At 33.7% G+C, this 23899-nt stretch overlaps 1 protein-coding gene across 1 annotated transcript in view; it reads left to right on the plus strand.

Annotated features, from left to right (window-relative positions):
- Positions 1-23899, plus strand: part of NCKAP5 (NCK associated protein 5) — a 926355-nt gene that overhangs the window by 226139 nt on the left and 676317 nt on the right. The window contains exon 2 of the mRNA XM_044669911.1: positions 19282-19355. Coding sequence (XP_044525846.1) covers positions 19282-19355 — 74 coding nt within the window. The remainder of the gene's footprint in view (positions 1-19281; positions 19356-23899) is intronic.

The following is a 23899-nucleotide window of genomic DNA, read 5'->3' on the forward strand; positions in this document are numbered from 1 at the left end:
AAGTTTCTTTTTTTCTAGATAACATGTTGATACAATTTTAAATAACCATTTTCTGAGAGTTTTCAATCCATAATGTCCCTCTCCCTTCTTCTCCTCCATCCTCTGAGGTTGTCGATTATATGACATAAGATATACATGAAATACATAACTCCATGATTGTCATATTATGAAAGAAGACACATATTGCTTATCCACCTTCACCTTTTAAAGAAGAGGAAGTTAATGCTCAGAGAAGAAAGATGACTTGAGCGAAGTTGCATAGTTAGTTTGAAGTAAAATTAGGAATTAAGGCCCAGCAAAATATATTAATTCTATAAGCCATTTGTAGCAGGGAGAATGAAAACCATTTAAAATAGTTCCAAATTTTCATCTTTTATAGGCTTAAGTAATATCATGATACAGTGGAAGGAGCAATCTGATGGGATTCAGAATGTATGAGTTGTTGTCTCAACTCTCTACAATTAGCTGTATGACCTCTGACAACCTAATAAACTTCTTTGATTCTTATTTTCCTCATCTGCAAAATGGGGATAGCTACTAGTGCTTTACTGAATTGTGAGAATCAATGAGATAACTTAAGTGGAAGTGCTTTATAAAGGTTTTACAAATGCAAGAAAATGAATGATCTCTAAAACCATCCCTTTCTATCTCAGCTCATATTTAATTCAACCTAACAAATATTTCTCTCATGTACCCTAATACCTATAATGTAAATCATTTGGAAACTCATCATGATCTACCTTGTGATTTTGTTCCTTTGTTATCTTGTAGTACTGTTATTTAAATTTTGTGTTTAACTCTACTGGTATCAATCTTGTCTTCCTTTTTAGGCTGTAATCTCCTTATGAGCCAAAATAATTTCTCATGAATCTTTATATTTTCTGATAGTGTTTTTTACACTACAGGATGCCTCAATAAATATTGAATAATTTTACTTATCAAATGTATTTTTAACCCTGATGTCCAAGGTTACCTCTCAACATACAAGGTCAATGTATGTTTTGAGGACTTTTCCATTTTTCTACCTCATTGTGCCTATGCAGATAATCTATAAATTCCAGTATTAGGAATCCCCCAGAATAGGTACTCTAGAGAATAGTCACCAGATGAACCAGTACAGAAGTTCAAAAAGTTGTTGCATGGATATTTCATGAAAATAGGAAAACCTCACCATTGAATCCTTAGAAAGTAATTATACTGAGGGCATCTCGATGGCCCACTGGATTGAGAGCCAGGCCCAGACATAGGATGTCCTGGGTTCAAATTTGGCCTCAGACACTTCCTATTGGGTGATCCAGAGCAAGTCACTAATATACAATATTGCTTCTAAGATGGAAAGGAAGGGTCTAAAACAGAATAAGAAAGTAGTTATACTCTGTCTCCCCATGAGAGCTTCCCTAGAAACCCGTCATGTAAAAGAATTAAACATAATTGGTCACAATTTTGCTTTATATTTGATCCTGAGTCATTAGAAAGTAATAATATCCTTCCTTGTAGCATTGAGCAGCCTTCCAATATAAACTTTTACTGTTTCTGGGAATTACAGTAGGGTAGGACTTTGGCCAGACCTGATTAGGATTTCTGTTCTTGACATCAATGATTCCTGCCATAGCTCTTCCATCTGCACTATATTGCTTGCTTCCAACAACTCTTATCTTCTATTGTTTTTAGGAAACAACCTCAAGCCCTGCTTTTCATTGCTCATCTTCTCCAATATTATGCTGTTCCTGTTCTTGTTGTTCAGTTGTATCCAGCTCTTTTTGACTCTATTTGGGGTCTTCTTGGCAAAGATACTGGAGTGATTTGCCATTTTTTCCTTCTCCAGCTCATTTTACAGATGAGGGAACTGAGGCAAACAGACAGGGTTAAGTGACTTGCCAAGGATCACACAACTAGTAAGTATCTGAGACCAGATTTGAACTTATGAAGATGCGTCTTCCTGGCTTCAGGGCTGGCTCTCTATTATGCTGCATATTATGCTAGAAGTCTTTTCCCAACAATTTAAGTTCATACTTTTGCCAAGAGTGTTGTCTACAGGTCTTATTTCCTAATCTTCCTTTTTCATTCTATCTTCTCTCTGATCCTGGATCTGCTTACTGCATTTCACTGTTTGTCAGTTCTATTCTTTTCAATGAGAAGATATTCCCTGCCCTTTCCTTTCTATCAACTCAATTCTCACTCTTTTTGCTGCCTGCTCTTTTGTCAGTCATTCGCCATCTTTTTACAAGATGGCACTTGTTACCTTTCCGAGGGGATTAGTTCAGGAACATTGGGTCATATAGAGAGGAGCCTGGAGGACCAAATTTCATATCTCAAAAAGCAAACCTCTTTTATCCAAAGTTTTCTTCTGTATGTAACCTCATAACACTAATCCTTATATGAGAGGCTTGGAGGAAGAGGAGAAAGAGAAAATGGTAAGAATCCCTCCTTCTTACACTTCCCTAGGGATTTGCTCCCTCCCATTCTATACAGGATTATGCCTTCTGAGCAAGGCAGGATGTAAGTAAAGCGCTTTTATTGGTACATGTTTGAAAAATGGAACTGTGCTTTTGAGATATTCAGCCTAGATCTTTAATATCAAGAGATCAATAATGATATTTCTAAAGTGAGTAATAGTGCTACTCATCAGTCTTAGAGAGACTAAACACAAAAACTACACTAGTCCAAATGAATAAACAGGCCAAAGTGTTTGTTCTGCCTGTCTGAAGATAGATAGACAATCTTGTCTAACAGCCTGTGGCTATTTTGGTTGTGGACTCATCATTAGCATACTTCTTCCAACCTTCTGAATAAATTATAGGTAAGAAGAACATTCCACTGTTTTCACTTCCTGTGGAAGACTGTGAAAACAGTCTCTGGGCCATTGCAAACATGGATTACATACAAATATGTCCACAGAGTTAGACTATGGCTCCCACCTCGTTGTTTTTTTTAGTAGATTTTGGTTTCTCCTCATAAATGATGGTACCTAAGACAGGAATTACACCTAAATCACTTTTATCCTCCATTTGCATCTTCTCAATTATAAAAATGAGAATAAAAATAGGTTATCTTTCTCATTGAATATTCTTATTCTTGATTGTGATTCATTATTATAGCAAATTTAATTTTGCATGAAAAACATGCTAGCTAATTACATAAAATTTGCATACTGGAAGGAAATTCACAAAATGTTTGCATAATTTATCATATGTTCTTTTTGACTAAGATCCTTATGGCAGTAAATTGTCTTTCTTAATTGGTGTGAAAATTTTATCTTGCTTAGGTACCGTCATTTTTCATGACACATATATATTAAGATATTAAATTGCAAGCAACCTCCCACCTTACTTATAACTGGTTGACATTCTGTCTTTACACTGCAGTGGCCACCTAGATGGGACAATAGCCCTAGAAACTTCCCCTAGTCTCTTTCTCTGCACCACTGGGATTTCCTCCACCCACATACACTCTTTTTTCCTTTTCTGCCAGCTATATCCATTATCTCTTCTATTCCCTGAGTCCCTTTTTTCCTATTAATGGCCCCACATTTTACATTGTCCCAAAGAATGAGTCAAATTTTGATTGGTGGTAGCTTGACTGATGGTGTCTATGAAAAGAAGGAGAGAAGGAGGAGGACATTAAATCCTCACATCTGATCCTTCTTTCCTTTTCTCAGCTTCTTCTGCTTCCTTCCCCATAGGCTGCTTTAAATGGGAATACTAGTGTTCTCAGTCCCATCTCCTTGATTCTCTGGAGTCCCTATTGTATCTACTAACTCAGATTTCCCAGCACTAAGGACTGAAAAACCAAGAAACCTTGGGCTGGATGCTGCTGAATCTCATTTTGGTCTTTTGTGTAGAAAGCAAACCTCATCATTTCCCCTTACATATATTTTGGTTTTGCCTTTGTAATCTAAAGGAGAATAGAGAGGTTGACATCTGAGTTTGCAGATAGAAATAAAAGAAAAATAAAGGATGCTACCTTTTCCCTTTTGTTAACAACTATTAAAATTGAAAAAAATCTTCAGAAAAATATAAAAAAATGTGATGGGTTAGATTATGGTTTTCTTAGAAAGGAGAAAAATACCTAGTCAAAGAAATGGGAGGGTTAATTCTAGGGTTTACAAAAAAGGTAAAAGAAACACTTCTCTATTTCATGTCCTTAAAAATGAATTAAATGGTATCTGTGCACTCTCCTAGGAGTCCAACTACCAAGTATATCAATCTTTCATGTAGGAAAAGGAGATTGAATTACAAACAACAAGGTTAAGAGTGAATGTTTAGAACACAATCCATCTTTAAATGAGAGTTACTTGCATTTTCCATCTGATCACACAGTTTTGGACCTGAAATAGACCTTAGAGATCATAGGGCTATAGTTCTAAATCTAAGAGACCTCAGGAGACATTGATCCTCTCATTTTTCGTATGTGGAAACCAAGCCTATCTATCTTCCTTCAGGAAGTATTCAATATCAAAAGTGAAATTTGAGTCTAGTTCCTCTCTAACTCCGGAGCCAATATTCTTTTCTCTGGCCTATTTTGTTTCCTTACTGTTGGGGTGGCTAACTAAAACAGAGAAATCAGGCTCTGTCATTTGTGAAACAGTCTCAGTATGAAGTGATTCAATCAGCAGAAGTGTCAATCCAGTTCTAATTGGTCCTCTTCCTATGGCCTGAACAGCCACTTATGCTCCAAGAGGATATAATTAAAAAGAATGGCAGCACAGGTGCACATGGTGGGGGTATATTTGCCATGAGTTTCACAGACAGGATGATTAAAAATGGCACCTACGTTTGGTATTAATGTCTTCCTCCCAGCAGGGCAAACAGCTGGTTTTGTATTATTTTAATTAAAGTTGTGTTTTTCAAAGGGAACAGAAAGGCAATGCCAATAATGTTCCATTTCTCCTAAAGGAAAGGGTAAATATGATGTTTTTAAAACTGCTATTCAATGCAAATGTATATGTGCCCAAACAATTATATTAATTTAAATAGAATAGAGGGGGAAGTAAAAGAAACCATAAAGATAAATAACTTCCATGTGTTCTCTTAATGAAACATTAAAAGATTCTGCTCTTAGGAAATGATTATCCACTTGGTACTATAGGAACCATTTTGACCCATGTGTGGTCACAATCTCCATACAGAGAATTGAGTCCAGTCATGGGAACAGATAAGTGTCTTCATTTTACATTGTTGTTTCTTTGTCAATATATTAATTGGCATGGATATGGGATCTCCAGATAGGAGGTCATTCTCAATATTAAGAGGCCATGCAATGAACCACTCCATTTCAAATTAACCAAAGGGAGATTTCAAGACATTCTATAACCGCTTGCCAATTTATGATTAATTTATGTTTAATTTTTTATATCCTTCTAGAGATCCTCTCCTACCATAAAGAACATTTCTCCCCATCAGAGAAAATTGTATCTAATTATTGTTCAAACAAGAAGGCAAGTTATTTACTTGAGGCCTTATAAACTACATTGTTACCAACAAAAAGGGATTTTAATCAAATGGAGTGGTAAAATAATTCTTTGCCACTGACATTTGGGAAACATCATAGGGTATTCTCTTCACATTTTTCAGGATTCAGAGATTAGATTAGAAATATTGTTGGCTTTTAGGCACTTTCCTTAATATTCATTAAAATATTGCCACTAATTTCATATTTTCTCTTATCCAATTTCCTCAACAACACTTTTCTCCAAAACTCTTTTTTCTTCCCCATCCCTCCACTTATATCTATCTGTTCTAGCATCTACTCTATAATTGACAAGTTCTTTAGTTTATAGCAGAATGATAGTGAATTCCAATCTAGTTGCTCAGCTAAGAGACTGATTCATTCCAGAGCCCATTAGTTCAATCTCAAGGTTTCTGGGACCCAAAGAAGAAAGACAATGTATATGTAAAGAAGTGAATCTTTCAAGCTCTGTAGTTTTGTTCTTCATGATGTAGTGCTAGCAAAATTGGCCATATAGAAGGAATTCCTCTGAGGAAGATCTAGGCCATCCTAGTCCTTGTCTTATTTCATAAAGGAATATCAGAATCTTAGACTAAAAACCTCAGATGTTATTTAGACCAACCTGTAACTTAACAGGAACTCCCTTTATAATACTCCTGAAAAACATCAAGAATAATTAATATTTATAGATATTTTAGGATTTGCAAAGTGTTTATTATGTATTTTTTATTTTTATTACAACCTAGTGGAACAGGAGGATCCACCTTTTTTTTCTAATTTGCAAATAAAGAAATGGAGACCAACAGAAGTTATGTGATATATCTAGTCATAAAATTGCAGTGGTTCACAACTTTATTCTTAGTTCCTCTGCGCAATATAGCAATCAGCTCTTTCTTCCTGATATTGCTTCTTATTTTTAACTTTATTCCCTGAAACCAAGTAGAAAAAATTAAGGGATCCCAATAGATATCACATACAACACACACAACACACAACACTGAGCTGGGACAAAAACTAGTCATAACGCCAGACAATGCCTCCTACCCAAGGTCTCATTACTGCACAGAAAAAGAATCTCTTTATTCTCCCTCATTGATAGGCAATCACATTCCTCACAGTGGCTGCTCTCTTGCATGGTTTCAGTACTTCATATCCCTATACCACACCTTCTCAAATCATACTTCTGACCTTACTAAGAAAACAGATATCTCTTTTTGCATCCTGCTTTTCCTCTTGTTTATTTCAAAGGCCCTCTGTATCATTCTCTACCTTTTCTACCTTTGTTCTAATCATCATTGAAAAAGTAGCTCTTGGGGGCAGCTGGGTAGCTCAGTGGAGTGAGAGTCAGGTCTAGAGACGGGAGGTCCTAGGTTCAAATCTGGCCTCAGACACTTCTCAGCTGTGTGACCCTGGGAAAGTCACTTGATCCCCATTGCCCACCCTTGCCACTCTTCCACCAAGGAACCAATACACAGAAGTTAAGGGTCTAAAAAAAAAAAAAGAAAAAGAAAAAGTAGCTCTTCTATGCCTTCCCTTAAGTCATCTGCCCTGGAAACTTATTCCTTCAGCCACCCTACTGCATCTTCAAATTCTTTTCATATACTAGCTATTTCCTTTGAGACTATAAAGATTCACAGGTCTCTTACCACCAACTTAAACTATCATGCTGTATCTTTTATACCTTTCACAGTTAAACACCTAGAAATATGTGACTCCCTTATCTCTGCTTTCTCAAGTCCCATCCATCTATCAGCCTATCTCAATTCTGACTTTATCATGAAATTGAAAAGTTCTCTTAGATAGCTCATGCATAAGTCAGGACATCACCTTCTTGATGTTATCGGTCCTCATGGAAGACAAAGGATGAACAACAGTATTCTATTACATTCATACTCATTTGTTCAACCATTTGACAATTAAGGAGCACCCACTTTTTCCAGTATTTTTTTCTTTCACAAAGTATACCTATTTTAGTTCTTGATGTTGCAACAAAACCTCATGTTCTACATCATGGCCTCAGGCATATCAGAAATAGAATTTTGATTAAATGTGAATTTCAAATTTGACCCAGACACTAAAATTCTTATTTCTATTCTTTACTGTCTATTTATTATAATGGCAATTGGTCAGAATGAGCATTTTGATTCACTGAAAAAAGTCTGAAAAGGCTTAGTATGTAATAAAAAATAACACTCAGTCCCATAAAAGTGAACTATTTAAGGAATCAAGTGAGGAATTTTCATATAATGTTTTATGATCAAAAAGCAAACATAACTGTGACCTAATGTTAAGTATAAACCCCTGAGAAAGGTAATAACATATTCTTGAAGGACCGTCATTCTTTATAATAATTTATTTTTCTGTGCATAGTTGAGTCATTTAGTCTAAGAGTATATGTTCATAACTTTAATTTCCCTAATGCTTTCAGACTCGAAAAAATAAGAATAAGCAGGGCTTATAGTCATGTAAGTATATCATGCTCTAACATAGTTGGAGATGGCCATCTTCCTTAGAGAAGGCTTTTTATTGAGGGATAAATTTGCAGAAAAAATTAAAAAATAAAATTTTAAGGGCACTAACTGACTGAAAGACATTTATTCTGGAAGAGCTTGCTCAGGTCCTCCAGAGAAAAGTTATTGGCTTGGTTCAATGGTTCACAACTTTATTCTTAGTCCCTCAGGCCAGCATGACAATCTGCTCTCTTTCTGCAATTGTTTCCTGTTTTTAACCTTGTTCTCTGAAAACCAAGTAGAAAAGACAAGGGGTTTCCAATGAAGAGCACACACCATATTATTCATCACTAAGCTGGGGCAATCAATAGGGAGTAAAGGAAACATGAGGATGCATTAATAGAAGCATAATGTCTAAACTAAGGAATTTTAGATCACATTTAAAGTTTAATATTCTGTTCTACTCACCACAATTCAGAAAGGATGTTTAATAATATCTATTGTGACATTAACAATCTGTGGAGATTAGATGCTAGGTTTGATTAAAGGACCTGAGAATGTTTTTGCTGAGAAGAAATTAATTGGGAGTGAATATCAGAACTTTCTTCAGATATTTTCAGCATCATTGTGAAAAAGAAATATTATGTTTCCTCTACTAAGCCTGAGAGCCTAGAACCAATGTTGGAAGTTACTTGAAAGTCTGCTATCAATCCCAACAGGAGAAGGGACTAACATTTAGAACAGTCTAAAAGAAATGAACATGCTTACTTCAAGTAGGTGAGAAAAGACATATTTCCTATCAAAGGAGGCAGTATTTGAGATTGAATTTGAGCTCGGGTCTTCTACTGCTCCACTTAGCTGTTTCTAGGTTCAAGGTATTACTATCTAAAAGAATTACATTTAGTTTGAGAGCTGGATAGGGCCACAGTGACCATCTAGTTCAATTTCTTCATTTTACAATTGAGGAAACTAAGGCCCAAAAAGAGCCATTCAAGAATTTTCTAAAATCCTTATTGAGGCAACTAAGTGACACAATGGATAGTGCTAGACCTAGAGTGAAGAAAATCCACATGGAAGTCCATCCTCAGACTTTTAGCTATGTGGTGGTGGGCAAGTCACTTAGCCTCATTTAGTTTTCATTTCCTTTTCTGAGAAAGTAGGAGAATATTAGCTCCTACATCCAAAGACTTTGGAGAGGATCAAGTAAGATAATATTTTTAAAACACTTTTCAAACCCTAAAAAGCTATGCATTTCCTAGGTATGTTATAATAATAATTATTATAGCAGATAAAGAAACTAAAATACTATTACAAATAGGTAAATATTATTGTTATTATTACAGATGAAAAAACTAAGGCCCACAGAGGTTTGATAATAACCATAACTAACGTGGTCCAATGCCACACATGTCATAAGCAGCAGAGCTAGAATTGAAAAAAGTCCTCTAACTTCAAATCCAGAACTTTTTTCCCTCCCTGAATTATCTTAGGTTCCATTTAATCCCTACTCTTTAGTATTTTACATGTTGAGTAATTTGAAGAAATGAAATGTTTAGCACAAGTTCAGGCAAATAATTAGTAGCCAGCCTAAGGTTGAGGCCCAGATTTCACAATTCCTGACTTACTACTTTTTCTATTACTCCAAATTGCCTTCTTAGTCCCTATGAATGTGGTTCTCTTTATGGTAGGTGTGCTACTCAAGTAGTGCCCATACATGCAATGAAACTCATTCAATATTAATGGGTCAGCCCTGGGCAAAATTGTCAATTAGGCAAAGCATGTATATGTCACCCCTGCTTGGGTGTCACTCCTTTAGGCACCCGTTTATCCTTTTTTTCTGGGCTTTCTTCCCTACCTGCCATTCTGGTCATTCATTGCAGAAAACTTTTGAGAAACTCATTTGTGCTAAAGTGTTACTGAATTGCTTCAGGAATCTCATGAGGATTTATACTTTAAAGAGGAATCCTGAAGAAGACAAGGCTTAATGCTGACGGTTCCCGCCACCCCCAATGTATGAATGTTAGAATCTCATGAAAGGTAATCCTGGGATAGGAGAAATATGTGTGGGTAGCAGGATATGTCTTTCAATTCTCACCACATTGGTTTTTACCAGCACATGAAATGAATGACCTAAATTTACTGTTTTCCCAGATATAACATATAAAATTATCACACCTATGTCCATTTAGCATTAGATGTTTTCATTTTTAATATACATGTTTGTACTGAGCTTGGTGCAGGAGGGAAGGTTTTTTTTTTTTGGAAAATATAGCTTTTATTTAATAATATGACTATGCATAATGCACTTATCATGTGATATATATTATGTAATCACTCCTCTGCCACTTGTGGATATGAATAACTCTTTAGTTCAAATATTGAGCTATTAAATTCAATTTTAATGATAGTATACATCATGAGTTATATAAAATATATTTAATTTATTTCAGGATTTGAATAAATGAGGAGAATAACAATGTATGAATAAATGCCAATGCATAGAAGGACATTCAGAGATATGGGGGGAAACTATATTGCTAAAACACTATGAGACTTCATTTTAAAAATTCACCAATGAGATCACTTTGCACTTCGTCATTCTTCAGCTCTGATTTGCCAGTGGAAAAAAAAATCTGCCTTTCCTAACCCATCTCCCACTCAACCTTGACCAATTTACCCAATACTAAAGGCACTTTGGTTTTACTTTTCTAAATATTTGTTTCAGTGCCTCCTTATGGTATGCAGATGACCAGATATCTTCAAGGCTCTGTGAAGGGAGTACAAAATAGGACCTTGACACTCTGGGATGGCATTGACTATTGGCCAAATGATATATTCAGGATACAAGAAATACAAAGATGGGAAATGACATAGTCCTTAATTACAGTGAGTTTATAATTTAATAGGAGGAATAGTCACATGAACTAATAATGAGAACATAATATAAATAGGTATGTTATTTTCAAAACATGAATGGGGTCGAATAGAGAGAGATTAGGCAGGAGAGAATCACATCTTATTTGGGTGAATCACTGAATGGAAGAGGTGGCATTAACTCGCGCTGTTGAATTCAAAACCACAGATTCTCAGGGTTACAGAGTTGGAAGGTACTTAATTATTTTATCATGCCATCTGCATCTCCCTATTCAACCCCTCAGAAAAAGTCTGTATTAAATGCTTTGCTAAAACATAAATAAACTATATATTGACTCCACCAACAGTGATTTAATATGCCCATCTTTTTACAGCTCCTCAACCACTGGAAATTTTTATACTTATATCCTATAAGGTTAAAAGGCTTTCTTGGAAGTTTTACCCCACCATTCTGGTCTCTTGCATCTCTGCACATGACTACATTAAATATATTGAGATAGGAGTTGTTCAAGTGAGTTAGGTGAATGTTAATGAAAGATTCTAATGTGTCTAGATTCCAGTTCTATAACAGACAATTGAACACATGAACAATTAACTAAATTTTCTTTGTAATGATTTAATATTCCCCCTCCCCCAAATAGTGTTACTAACAAGATTATACCTAGATGTCCATTGTGTAACAATTTCCTACTTATCAACTCCTCATTTCTAGAATTTTCATGATAATAAATATATCGGCAGATACATATACTTATATATAAGTATTCCTGTATGTATTTGTATACATATATATTTATTGCTGCTTGGTCATGTCCAAGTCTTTGTGACCCTTTGAATTATAGCATGTCTCCCAGTCTTTCCAAGCTCATGTCTGTTGCTTCCATGAAGCTATCTATCCATCTTATGCTCTGCTGTCCCCTTGTCTTTTGCCTTCATCTTTTCCAACATCAGTATCTTTTCCAATGAATTTATGTGTGTGTGTGTGTGTGTGTGTATGTGTGTGTGTGTGTGTAGACAGGCAGAGGGCAGAGTTGGAGAGAGACAGGATTATAGACAGATGCAGAAAGACATAAATAGGGACGGAGAAAAACAGAGACATTTTCTAGCAAAAACATACCTTTTCATTAGTATGACAAAATAATTTCTGAGGGCAAAAACATATGTTAGGGTCTTTTGTCTTTCCTGATTATAGAAATTCCAGCATAATATTCTAGTTGAGTTGAACAGCTGGCCCTGGTAGTGGTGTTTCATGGCCCAGAGGTGAATTGGGGACCCTGCATTAGTGATGACAGACTTGTTGACAGAACTTCACAAGCTCTACCATAAATTACCATGATTAACAATATGGAGATTATCTTTGGGGATTCTGTGAGCTATATTGTAATTATTTATTATATTTCAAGCTCTGCCAATGCAGTCTTGCTTTAACCCTCTATTTCTATCAGAAAACACATCAGACAGTACAAGCAATGGGCATTTGGACATTTATTGCTCTGCCATTATTCTTCAAACTGACTTGTTTCAGACAATAGGAAAAGCACTTTAAGTAGGTTTATACTGCAGCATGCAAGGTTCAGAATATCTATAAACCTTTAATCGCGTTAAGTGTTTTATGCTAATCATCTTGAAAGGTATGCATTAAGCTAAGGGAATAGCACATTTCCTAAAATATATTTCCAAAATGATTCCAATTTGCATAAGTTTTAGCATAGGAACAGATGTCTTTTTAATGCTGTACCTTAGTAAAATTCATTTAAGACAAATTATACTCGTACATTTGCTGTATAAGTGTGATCACGGGTGGGTGTTCACATTAACCACCAGAGCAGAATTCCAGAGATCCCCACCGTCAATATATTGGAAAAACCAGGCTCTGGTTAATGGAGGCCAGCATGGACACTAAAACCAACCACAACTGGGAGTAAGAGGCATCATGGTGAAGAGAATAGAGTATTGGACTTGAGTCAGAAATCCATGCTTAGACATTAACTAACTGCATGACCCTAGACAAATTACTTTGTCTTTTAATCTCCTCATTTGTGAAATGAAGATAATAATACCCATTTTACCTACCTGATAGAGTTGTTGTAAAGCTCAAATGGGAAAACCCAGTCAAATGCCTTGCAAATTTTAAAGTATTCCATAAATGCCCATGTATTATTAGTATGGGAAAAGGATAAACATTTATAAGCACCTACTGTTGCTGGGTACTTTACAAATATATTATTTGATCTTTGCAACAGTCCTGCAAGATAGGGACTATTATGAACCCTATTTTACAGTTGAGGAAATTTTGAGGAATCTGAGGAAAACAGAATTTAATGACACCCATCACACAGTAAGTGTCTGGGGGTTGATTTTAAACTCAGATCTTCCTGACTAGAGGTCCAATTCATTCCGTTCTACCTACCCGGCCATTACAGATAGGATTTCTAAGAGGCAGTAAAATGTATGTGTGTTAGATATCTGTTTCATATTTTCCCCAACCCAATGCCACTTAGTGGTATTGAGATAACCTTAAGTTCTTGAAGTCTGTGGCAGCAGAAGTCCTGCCAAGTTAGAATGTTCTCAAAGTACTAGTTCAGTGACAGAAAATATTTGTCCTCTGAGGGATGGTTTAGTTACTTTAACAGAATCCACCAAGTATTTGCTAGGGAGACAACAGAGAGCAGTAGAGGCAGCGAAGTGGCACAGTGGATTGTGTTGTAGTCAGGAAGACTCATCTATATGAGTTCAGATGTGGCTTCAGACACTTCCTAGCTGTGTGACCCTGGGTAAGTCACTTAACCCTGTCTGCCTCAGTTTCCACATCTATAAAATGAGCTGGAAAAGAAAACAGCAAACCTCTCCAGGATCTTTGTCAAAAAAATTCCCAATGGGGTCACAAAAAGTCAGACACAACTGAAAACTGACTAAACAATAACAATCAGAGAGGATTAGAGAGAATGCTGGATTTAAAGTTATGGACTCTGTGTTTGAAACTCGTCTCTACCACTACCTGCCTGTGTGACCTTGGGCAAGTTCTTCAACCTTCTATGTCTAAGGTTCCTCCCTGAAAAAAAGGAAGCATTAAATTAGGCAGCCTTTAAGGCCTGTGATCCTAAGATTCTATGTATTTGCATGTAAGATTCTGTGGCAGATACTGCGAATAAAATGGCAAAATGAAAACTCTACTAAGTTTAGAAAGGCTTATCACAAGAAAGCTGGCTAACTGATGAGCATTTTTTTCTAGCTAGAATAACTCACAGGTTCTAAAGGTATTGTGATGTGCATTGATGAAAGAAATATTACTATAATATTTGACCTAAGAAATTGACCTAGTTGTCAAAAAATCTGATTTAGAAAGGAAAAATTTGATTATTGAAGATCAAAACAAAAATTTCTACCTTGTTTTCAAAAATATTATCAATGGTTGCTACAGATATTTTTTTCAGAATAATATATGTCTGAGCATTTTAATTACAGTATTGGTTTTCTGGACATAGTGTTTTAATTTTCATACATTCTCAGAACATAAGAGAATTGCATAGAAGCTTACATATAGTCTCAAAAGGTTGAAAATCATTATCCTTCACTTCTGCATTACAGTCCTTCTCTAATATCCAGAAACTTTAATGTTAAAATACTTATAACCTTCAATCAGCCTTGTAAATTCCCAGGAAGAAGAGACAATGCACTTTTTATTTGGTGATTTACTTGGGCTGGGAGAAGAGAGAAGATAAGAAGTTTTATATTCCAGTTTACTTGATTCAACCTACCTATAAAGGCAAATCCTTCCAAGCAGGTTAAACTACAAATATTGGAGTGTTTAGGTATTTTCAGGTATAACTCCTAATTGTGTGGTTAGAAAATACAGAAATGATTCAAAAGTATACATTCAAGATTCCCTATAACTCATGTATCAGTGCTACTCGATTCTCTTTTGATAAATATCATTACAAAATAAAAAAAAAACCTCTAAGAAAATATTTCTACACTTTGCTTAATCATATAATGTCTATGTGACAAATTTCAATATAATAAAATGAATTTCTTGGGAGTCAATTATATAACAGGATTGTAGCCATAGTAATCCAATTATAGTCAAGTTCTTTAACACTAGTTGAATGAAAAAAATTTTATAAAATGAATCCTTCTAGGACAGTGGCAAAAGCATTGATTTGAGATCTGGGAACCATAAATGGATTTGGCCACTAACTATCTGTTTTACCTTAAGCAAATCATTTCATTGGGCCTTTGTTTTTTCATCTATGCAATTAAACAATTGAATTGAATCATCTCTGTGGTCTCATTTTCATGGGCTTTTTAAATTCTTATTTAGTCATTTATAACCTACATCCATATTTTATAATACTGCAAAGATATGTAAAGCTGGGATTATAAAATATTTTGAATCATCAAGGAAGTTAAACCTAGAAAGAACCTCAAATAGCATTTAGTATAGTTTGATTAAAAGAATTATGAAGTAAAGTGATCTTTCAGGATCTAGCAATAGATAAGGAGTAGACAATGTTTTATACTAAGGAAGAATCCACCTACTCTTTGGACTATGATACTCCTGAAATTTTTTTTAGGATTTCTTTCAAGATGTGATCAATGAATTCTATCTCTATTCACTTTACTTTTTTATTCTAACATGCGTAGGCAGTTTTCTTTCATGATTTCTTGTGATATGATATTGAGAAGCCTTTCAGTTAGTAATGACTTTCAGTATGTAATAAGATAAAACTTTTAGTTAGTAATGAGACTTAAATTATATCTCCTTGGTCTGATTTCCAGGTTAGATAGATAGATAGATAGATAGATAGATAGATAGATAGATATAAATATATGTGTTTACATATAAATATTATATATACAAATGCATATTGTGTATCTAACATTTATAAGATACATTACATTTTCTTCTATTTTTCAATGTCATGTAGTTTAATTGAGTCATTAACTTCTGTTTGATCTATTCTAATTTTCAGGTAATTTGTTGCTTAGATAAAGTTTTAGAAATTTTTTGTTGCAATATAAATTTAACTTCCAAATTTCTCATCTAATGCTTTCATTTCTTTGCTAATTCACTCTAATGCTCTCATTTTATTTCTATCATTTTCAGTCTTTAAAAAAACGATCTTGCTTCATTTCTTCTAGAAATTCTAGTTGATCTTGTACACCTTTGAGGTTGTTTTCTGAAAGACTTTTGGAAATATTTCCCTTTTCTGGATTTGTCTTAGGCACATCATCCCCCCTCCACCCCACCGCCCCAGCACACATTCGCAAACCTTTTTTTTTTATTCATTCCAGCCTGGAACTTTGTTTGCATACTTCTGTAAGGTATTCTGTGGCCTTGTGTGCTGCTAGCTGGTCTCCTCTGGTGTCCTGTTGCTGGTTCAATGTGACAGCTTCATGACCTTCTTTTGCTCCCCAGGCTGTCTTTGAAATCTCTTCTTTGGGATTAGATTGTTCTATGATCCTTTTCTGCTCAGGATTCTTTTTCCAAGATCCTGAGATTCTCTGCCCTAATGTCAGAATGACAGTCCTAAGGCCTTGACCTTAAGCCCTGTGGAATTAGATCATATAATTATCTTAGCACTTAGTTGAGCAACATACATATTAAGTTCTTAAAACAAAATTTTTGCTGAATAAGTAAATCATAGAATTTTAGAATTAAAAAAATTGAAAATCTTTTGTAGATGAAAAAACTAAGTGTCAATGAGTTTCTTAAATTTGCACAAGGTTAAATGGCTAATCGATATCAGAAGTTTTAAATCTCTAAAACAGTATTTTTTTCTTGATGCCAGGCTACTTTCTACTATTTTTTTTTATTAGAGTGCACATTAGTGTTGCAGAAATAGATAATCTACAGTATTCAAGCATAAGAAATCAATATTTCAGAAAGGAAAAAATCAATGGCTACTAGGACTATCTTTTTAATTTTTTCAAATTCCCATGAAATATCACAATAGCTTTCATGGACACAATGACATAATTGTATTCTGTTCTAGCTAAAGCAGTTGTATTGAAAAAAACGTAGTGAGTGACACACTAGATCTCAAAAGTCAAAAGAAAATTAATTCTTTTAAAATAAATTGTATTAATATATATTTTATATCACTTTCATTTTCCAATATATCCTCCCCCTGATCCTTCTAAGGAAGTGCCCTTTAAAACTAAGAATAAAAAAAAGAGATGGGAAAACACTTCAGTAAAGTTAACCAATATATCCAAAATATTTCATTACTTCTAATGTTCCACAATCATAGACTTGCCCTCTTCCCATATCTAAAAAAAAAGCAGGGAAGTGCATTCTCATATCTATTCTTTGAGATCAAACTTGCTCATTTTAATGTCATATCATTCAGTATTAATTGGTTTGTAGTTCTTTCCATTGACATCCTTGTAGCATGTGTATATGTGTACATATAAACATATATACATATATGCAGAGGGAAAGAGAAAAAGAGGAGAAATAGGAAAGGTTGGGGAAGGAAGGGAGGGAATCCTTTTGGTTGTGGTTATTTCATTTTGAATACATTTATACAAGACTTTCGATTTTTCTTTTTTTTCAAGCTATTCATAATTTTTATGGGATACTAATGTTTTATTACATCTCATAAAACAATTTGTTTGATAATTCTTAAGTTGATCTATCTGTACTTTCTTTCCCAAAAAATACAGTTATAAATATATTTGTTTATATGGAGCTTTGATTTTTTTTTCACTGACTTTTTTGCAGTATATGCATAGCAGTAGAATCTGAGTCAAAGGATATAGACATTTAGTTTCTTTCTTCACATAATTATACATTTCTTTCCAGAACACACAAGAGCATTCTTTATTGATAAGCCAATCCTTTTGCAACCTAACTGGACTATTTTCTTCTTTGCCAATTTCCTTGGGATTATTTTGATTCACAATTCTTTGATTATTAATGATATGAAGCATCCTTTAACATGGTGATAAGATGACAGATATGATGTTTTTTGACAGTTTTTCATACCTTTTGATCACTTATCAACTGGATAATCACCTTTGGTTTTATATATACACACATGTATACACACATGTAGGTTGTCTATATTTTATGAGAGATGTCTGATATTAATATTTCCTTTAACACTTTCATTTCCCTTATTTAATTGCAAAATTTTGCTCATGTAGAAGCTTTCTGATTACATGTAATCAAAGTTACCTTTCTAAAAAATCTTTTGTCATTGTTTCTGTCTTTTGTTTGTTTTTTAATTCCTATACTTATCTTAGAAATGTACTTGGTCTGATCTCTCTTAATAGTTTTATGACTTTTAATATTAAGGCCATGTATTCATTTTGAGTTTATTGTAGCATATGGTAGGAAACATCGATCTGAACTTAATTTCTTCCAGACTGATTTTATAATGTAAGGAAATTTTGTTACCTATTTCATGAAATTTTTATGTTAATATTCAGCCAGTAATAATATAAATTAATGCAACTATAGTTGCACCACAATTGAAGAAATCCCCTAAAGTACAAAACTTTTCATATGTATTTTTAGGAATTAGTGGAAATGATTTGCATTAGAAAATATTTTTCACTAATTTAAAATACCCAAAAAATGGTATAGGAAAACTATCATTTACATGAGCACAAAACATTACCCTTATTGGGCAAGTTATATCACAAACAAAAATTCCATAAAGAATTATGGAAATAAACACTGGTCACTTCACCTGGTCGTAGTTTGTTTGAGAAAATCAATTCCCTATGGAGCCTCTCAGAAAAGGTCAAACATGGAGATGGCTCTAAACGAGAATTTTATTATCATTGAAAAGCCTCATAGTTTCACCTATCCTCAAATAATTTCCTCACTATTGTCATAGTTCTACCCTCTCCTCTTAATCTGACTTAAATTTTCAATAATAGAATATCCTGAAGTGAAAAAAATACTTCACCAAATGATGGCTTGCACTTCCATATGCACTTATGATCTATTTTATATTGTTTTTATACTTTGTATATTATTGCCTATCTCTTCTCCCTACTAGAATGTAAAATCCTAGGAACATAGAAAACTATATTATCTTTGTGTTTCTTTTTATATCTAGCATTACTTTGCACAGAACAGATTTACTTGAACAAATGAATCAATCAACAAATCATCTATATTTTTATGTATGTACATATAAATATGTGTATATGTTTACTATAGTATATGGTAGAAAATGTTCTGAACCTGATTTCTTCCAGATGGATTTTATTGTAAGTAAAGAAATTCCTATTACCTATAGGCATATCATATATATAGATATAGATATAGATATAGATATGTACATATATATATGTATGTATATATAGATGTATATAGATGTATAGATGTATGTATGCATACATATATGCATTTATAGAGATAGATAGATATCAATATCTATATAAATATATGAGCTTAAGGGCAACTTGGAGATTATCTAGCCAAACATTCAATTTTATAGATGATTAAATAAATAATAGAATTCTAATCATCATTTTTTTCTTCCTACAGGAATACATGGATTCAAATAAATATATTGAGCATTTGCTGACACAATTGGAGGAACAACATCGTAATCTCTGGAGGTAAATTAAATTAATATCCTATTTTACTTGTATGGTAACATATGGTCTGTTTTTTATCCTTATCTGAAATATAGTGCTCATTTTTTTCCTAGAGAGAAACAGTCATAATTGAGCCAATTATTGGAGCTGACACAGAAAATATTATTCACTTCCACCCTGACTACCATATTTAAAGACATCTATGAATCCATAGGATGACTTGGTCATGAGTACAATTACAGAATGGTGTAGTCAGAAAGAACCGCAATGTTTATTGTTTCCAGCATGATACTGTGAAAATAACAATCACTGACTCTATTGTCTGAATTCCTAAGTTTCTGTTTTATTCCTGATATCTTTTTCTGTGACTTTGGGCAAGCCAGTCAATCTTTTCTGCCATCAATTTTGATCGCTTCTAGGTAAGCATTGAGTTTCCTAACTCTACTTCTATGATCCCTCAGTTTTACAAATGAGGAAGCCAAGTTCTCAAAGAGGTGAAGTGACCTACTGAAGGATGCTTAGGTAACAATTCAGTACTCTGTTTACTATGTTACTGACAGATAATTATTAGCTTCCTAGAAGCTCAGGCTCTGGACAATATTTCAAAACAGATGAAATTCATCTTCAGTATTTCCAACCAGCAACTATGTTTTTGTTATTTTTTTTGGTTTAAATTTGAGTATTTATTTGTCACATTAAATTTCCCATGTATCTCCCAGTTTCCCTTTCTCCCTCTAGAGAAGGTATTATTTGACTATGTGTGCATATGAGAGTTGCCTGGGATACCTAGAGCTTAAATGAATTTTTGTAGCCCATATGTGTCAGCAAAAGAACTCGTACTCAGGTCTTCTTAACTTCAGTGTCAGTTCTCTGTTCACTTCACCATCTTCCTTCTATTATATCTACTTAAAGATATTTCTTGCACTGTTTTTAATATATTGCTATTAGAATATATATGTATAAAGAAAAATATCATTATAGATATATGATGATGAATTTTGAAAGGATGGTTATTGATTACAGTTAAGGACCCAGATGAAAAATACACTTGGTGACAAAAGGATAAAATAATCAGTGTCAGATTCCCAAGTCCCCATGCATCTCTTGGGACTCCAAAAACAGATTGAGCTTGTGGTGTTGGAGCAGAGAAACTGGTTGTGAAATCACGATCTAAAGGCTTGGGTCAATATGGCCATGCTGGGTTCAGGTAGCTGCTGTGAAATTGATTATTCAATTTTCAGAACTCCTATAGTACTTAGCATCTTAACTATATAACTTAAGCACCTGATTACGTGGTGCTAGGGACTGTAGGAATAGTTCCATCGTTGTTTCATATGTTGGTGCTATCTCTCCAACAAGACCTTAATCTCCCCAAGAAAAAGGATTGAGATTTTTAGTTTTTTGTAACAACTCTTGCCCCATAAACACACAAGGGACTTCCCAGAGTATAAATGTATCTCAATCTGTTACTGGTATCTGTGCTAGGCAATTCAATTCCAATTTTGTATGCCAGTTAAGAATTCAAATAACTCAATTAGATAAATAAATGATAATATAATAATTAGTAAGAAAATACTGCCTAAAATATAATCTATTAGCTTTTTTTTCTGTTGCATTGCTATTTTTAACTGAAAGAATTGTCTTGTGTCATGAGATTTTGTTATAATTTCTTATACAGAAATTGAGCATATTCATATATCTAAATACACATACATACACACCAACATACATATATATATATACATATATAAATTTCATTCTATCCATCTATCTATCTATCTATCTATCTATCTATCTATCTATGTTTCTGTCTGTCTGTCTCTCACAGTCTAGTTAGTTTTTCCACTTTAAAGAAATGAATACATTGAAGGAGTATACATTACATACACATATGTGTATATAGCTAATATATACATATATGTAAATATATGTATACATATATATATGTAGCACTCCTCTGATATTTTCATCTTATTTTTGATTTGTGAAAAAAATAGCAATCCAGGGGTCTCATTTCTAGTCTTAGTTCTTACCCCTCACTAGCTATATAGTCTTAAACCGTTAGGGTACTTAGCTATCTAATTTTTTTAAAGAGTGAAGATTGGACAAGAATATCTCTGAGGGCCCTTCTAGCTCTAAAGTTCTATAAATGAAAGAATTTTAACATATTATTGGTTGAAATCCCAGTTGTTTTTAGATAACCTTGTAGATTTTCCTCTTGGTTTCTAATATATGTATTCTGGCTCATACGATTCTGCTTTCAATTCATTTTGTAATTCAGTGTTTTACATACATTAAATCATTGAAAATATTTTATAGTCATATGATTAACTTATGTCTTTCATGAGCATGTTAGGCATTATGCATTTTAAAGAACTTATTGCATCATTAATCTTTTTACATGCTTGCATCAATTATGTGGTGTGTGGAATATTTCACTGATCTATCAGCAAGCACTTATTAAACACCTACTTATGCAATGGGCATTGAAGATTCAAAGGCAAAAAATGAAACAATTATTTCTCTCCAGTGGCCTTTTAAATTTTTTTTTTTTGCTCCTTCCAACACTATGGTCTTTTTATCCATTGAAACCACATAAAACCACTTTTTAAAAAAGTCTTGTTAGACATAAGGAGGAAAGTGAACATATCTTTGACCTAATTTGGATTTATAATACGTATTCAAATGATTTATTAATAGAATTTATCCACAATTGTCTCAGATCCTTCCTGCCCTCTTTTTTATCATAGATGAATTTTTAATAGAAAAAATTTGAAATAGTGAACAACTTTTCTGGATGCTTGAAGTAATCAAAATGAACCTTTTTGTTCTCTGGCAGTTGATTAAATTAAAATCTCATTTCAGACATGGACTTAACCTCATTTAAAACAAAAGCTCAAATCTTTGGGTGTAATAACTTACATTTTTATTTCAGAAATGCAAGTAGAAGTGAAGTTTTATTTGTTATAGCAGAAGACAGCAAAAATAAATTTTATTTGAATAACAATTGAGGGCAATAATGGTATTTGAATACTTTAAATAACCAGCAGTGAGCAAATGGAAATTGGTAGTATTGAAAAGAAAATGCAAATCAATAATAGCAGATTTATATATTGTTTACTGAATCATGAAATTATATTTGATATTTTGCAAATAGAACTCAACTTGACTGACTTAAAGAGATACACTTTATGATTGTTATTATGGTATCATTATTATAGTTATAACAATTTTTTTTGTTTTTGGTGAATGATATGTATACAACAGTGAGCAACATGGAAAATCCTTTGTCAATTAGATTAGATGTTTAGAATGCTTCTTTATTCATGACCTATGATGGGATCTTTGTTATACAAAGGATCATGGGAATAGGTAGTCATGCTCTTGAACACAATTTGAATTTTTGCCATAAGAACCAAATACTAGAAAACCAAAAAAGACCACTGGTCTGACTTTATCATGTTATTCAAATGTGGATGCTATTATTTTTATCTAAAATGGGTGAATCATGCAGAGTTTTGAACTTTCCATTTATCCAAAGTAGTTAATGAGGTTTTTTTTTTTAACTTTTTTTTTTTTTACATTTTTTTTAAACCTTTAACTTCTGTGTATTGGCTCCTTGGTGGAAGAGTGGTAAGGGTGGGCAATGGGGGTCAAGTGACTTGCCCAGGGTCACACAGCTGTGAAGTGGCTGAGGCCAGATTTTAACCTAGTACCTCCCGTCCCTAGCCTGACTCTCAATCCACTGAGCTACCCAGCTGCCCCCAATGAGGTTTTTTTTAAATGGAAAATATAAATATTTTAAAAATCTGACCATGTAGATTTTTAATTATTAGCTACAAGTCAACAAGGACTTATGACCACCAGTTTACACAGAAAAAAAAATAGCCTGGCACACATGTATCATGTCCTCATATTGTAACCCTCAGAATCACAAAAAACCTGGGTTAGTTGTAGAAGTTTGGTTGCAGAGATTGGAAATGTCCTTCTTTATTTTATAGGTTTTAATAGGGTTTGCTTCATATGGTATAACCATCTCTTATACAACAAAGGAATATTCTCTTTAAATCACAATCTTAAAATGACTAATTATTCTGGAGTAATGTTGGAATTTTGACCATGATAGGCCTATAAACAAGGGGGTTTTTTTTTATTAGAAAAGAACTTTCAGTGCTCAAATATGGTTGCCTGTCAATGAGTAGTCATCTAGACTGATTTTACTGACACCAACAAATTCCCTTCAAAAACAAAACATTCAGGGAATTCATCTCAAATATTGAATGGATAAAAACTGAGTTCACAAGGTTATTCAGGGGTGGAATAGAAATCCATTTGCTTTTATTGTGTTCTTTTTCTCTCTGATAGATAATAAGAAATAAACTTATGTTCCTGTGCCAGTTGGCAGAGAATTATTTGAGATTACTATAATTGTTTACATGTTTATGTGCTTAAGCATGAGAACTTTGAAGAGAGAAGAGACTTTCCCTCCTCCTCCCACCCTTGTTTGTTTTTCATATCACCCGATACTTTCCAATTTGACTAAATATAGCTAAGACTGAAAAGAC

The sequence above is a fragment of the Gracilinanus agilis genome, chromosome 3, assembly GCF_016433145.1.
Source record: "Gracilinanus agilis isolate LMUSP501 chromosome 3, AgileGrace, whole genome shotgun sequence".
Classification (NCBI taxonomy): domain Eukaryota; kingdom Metazoa; phylum Chordata; class Mammalia; order Didelphimorphia; family Didelphidae; genus Gracilinanus; species Gracilinanus agilis.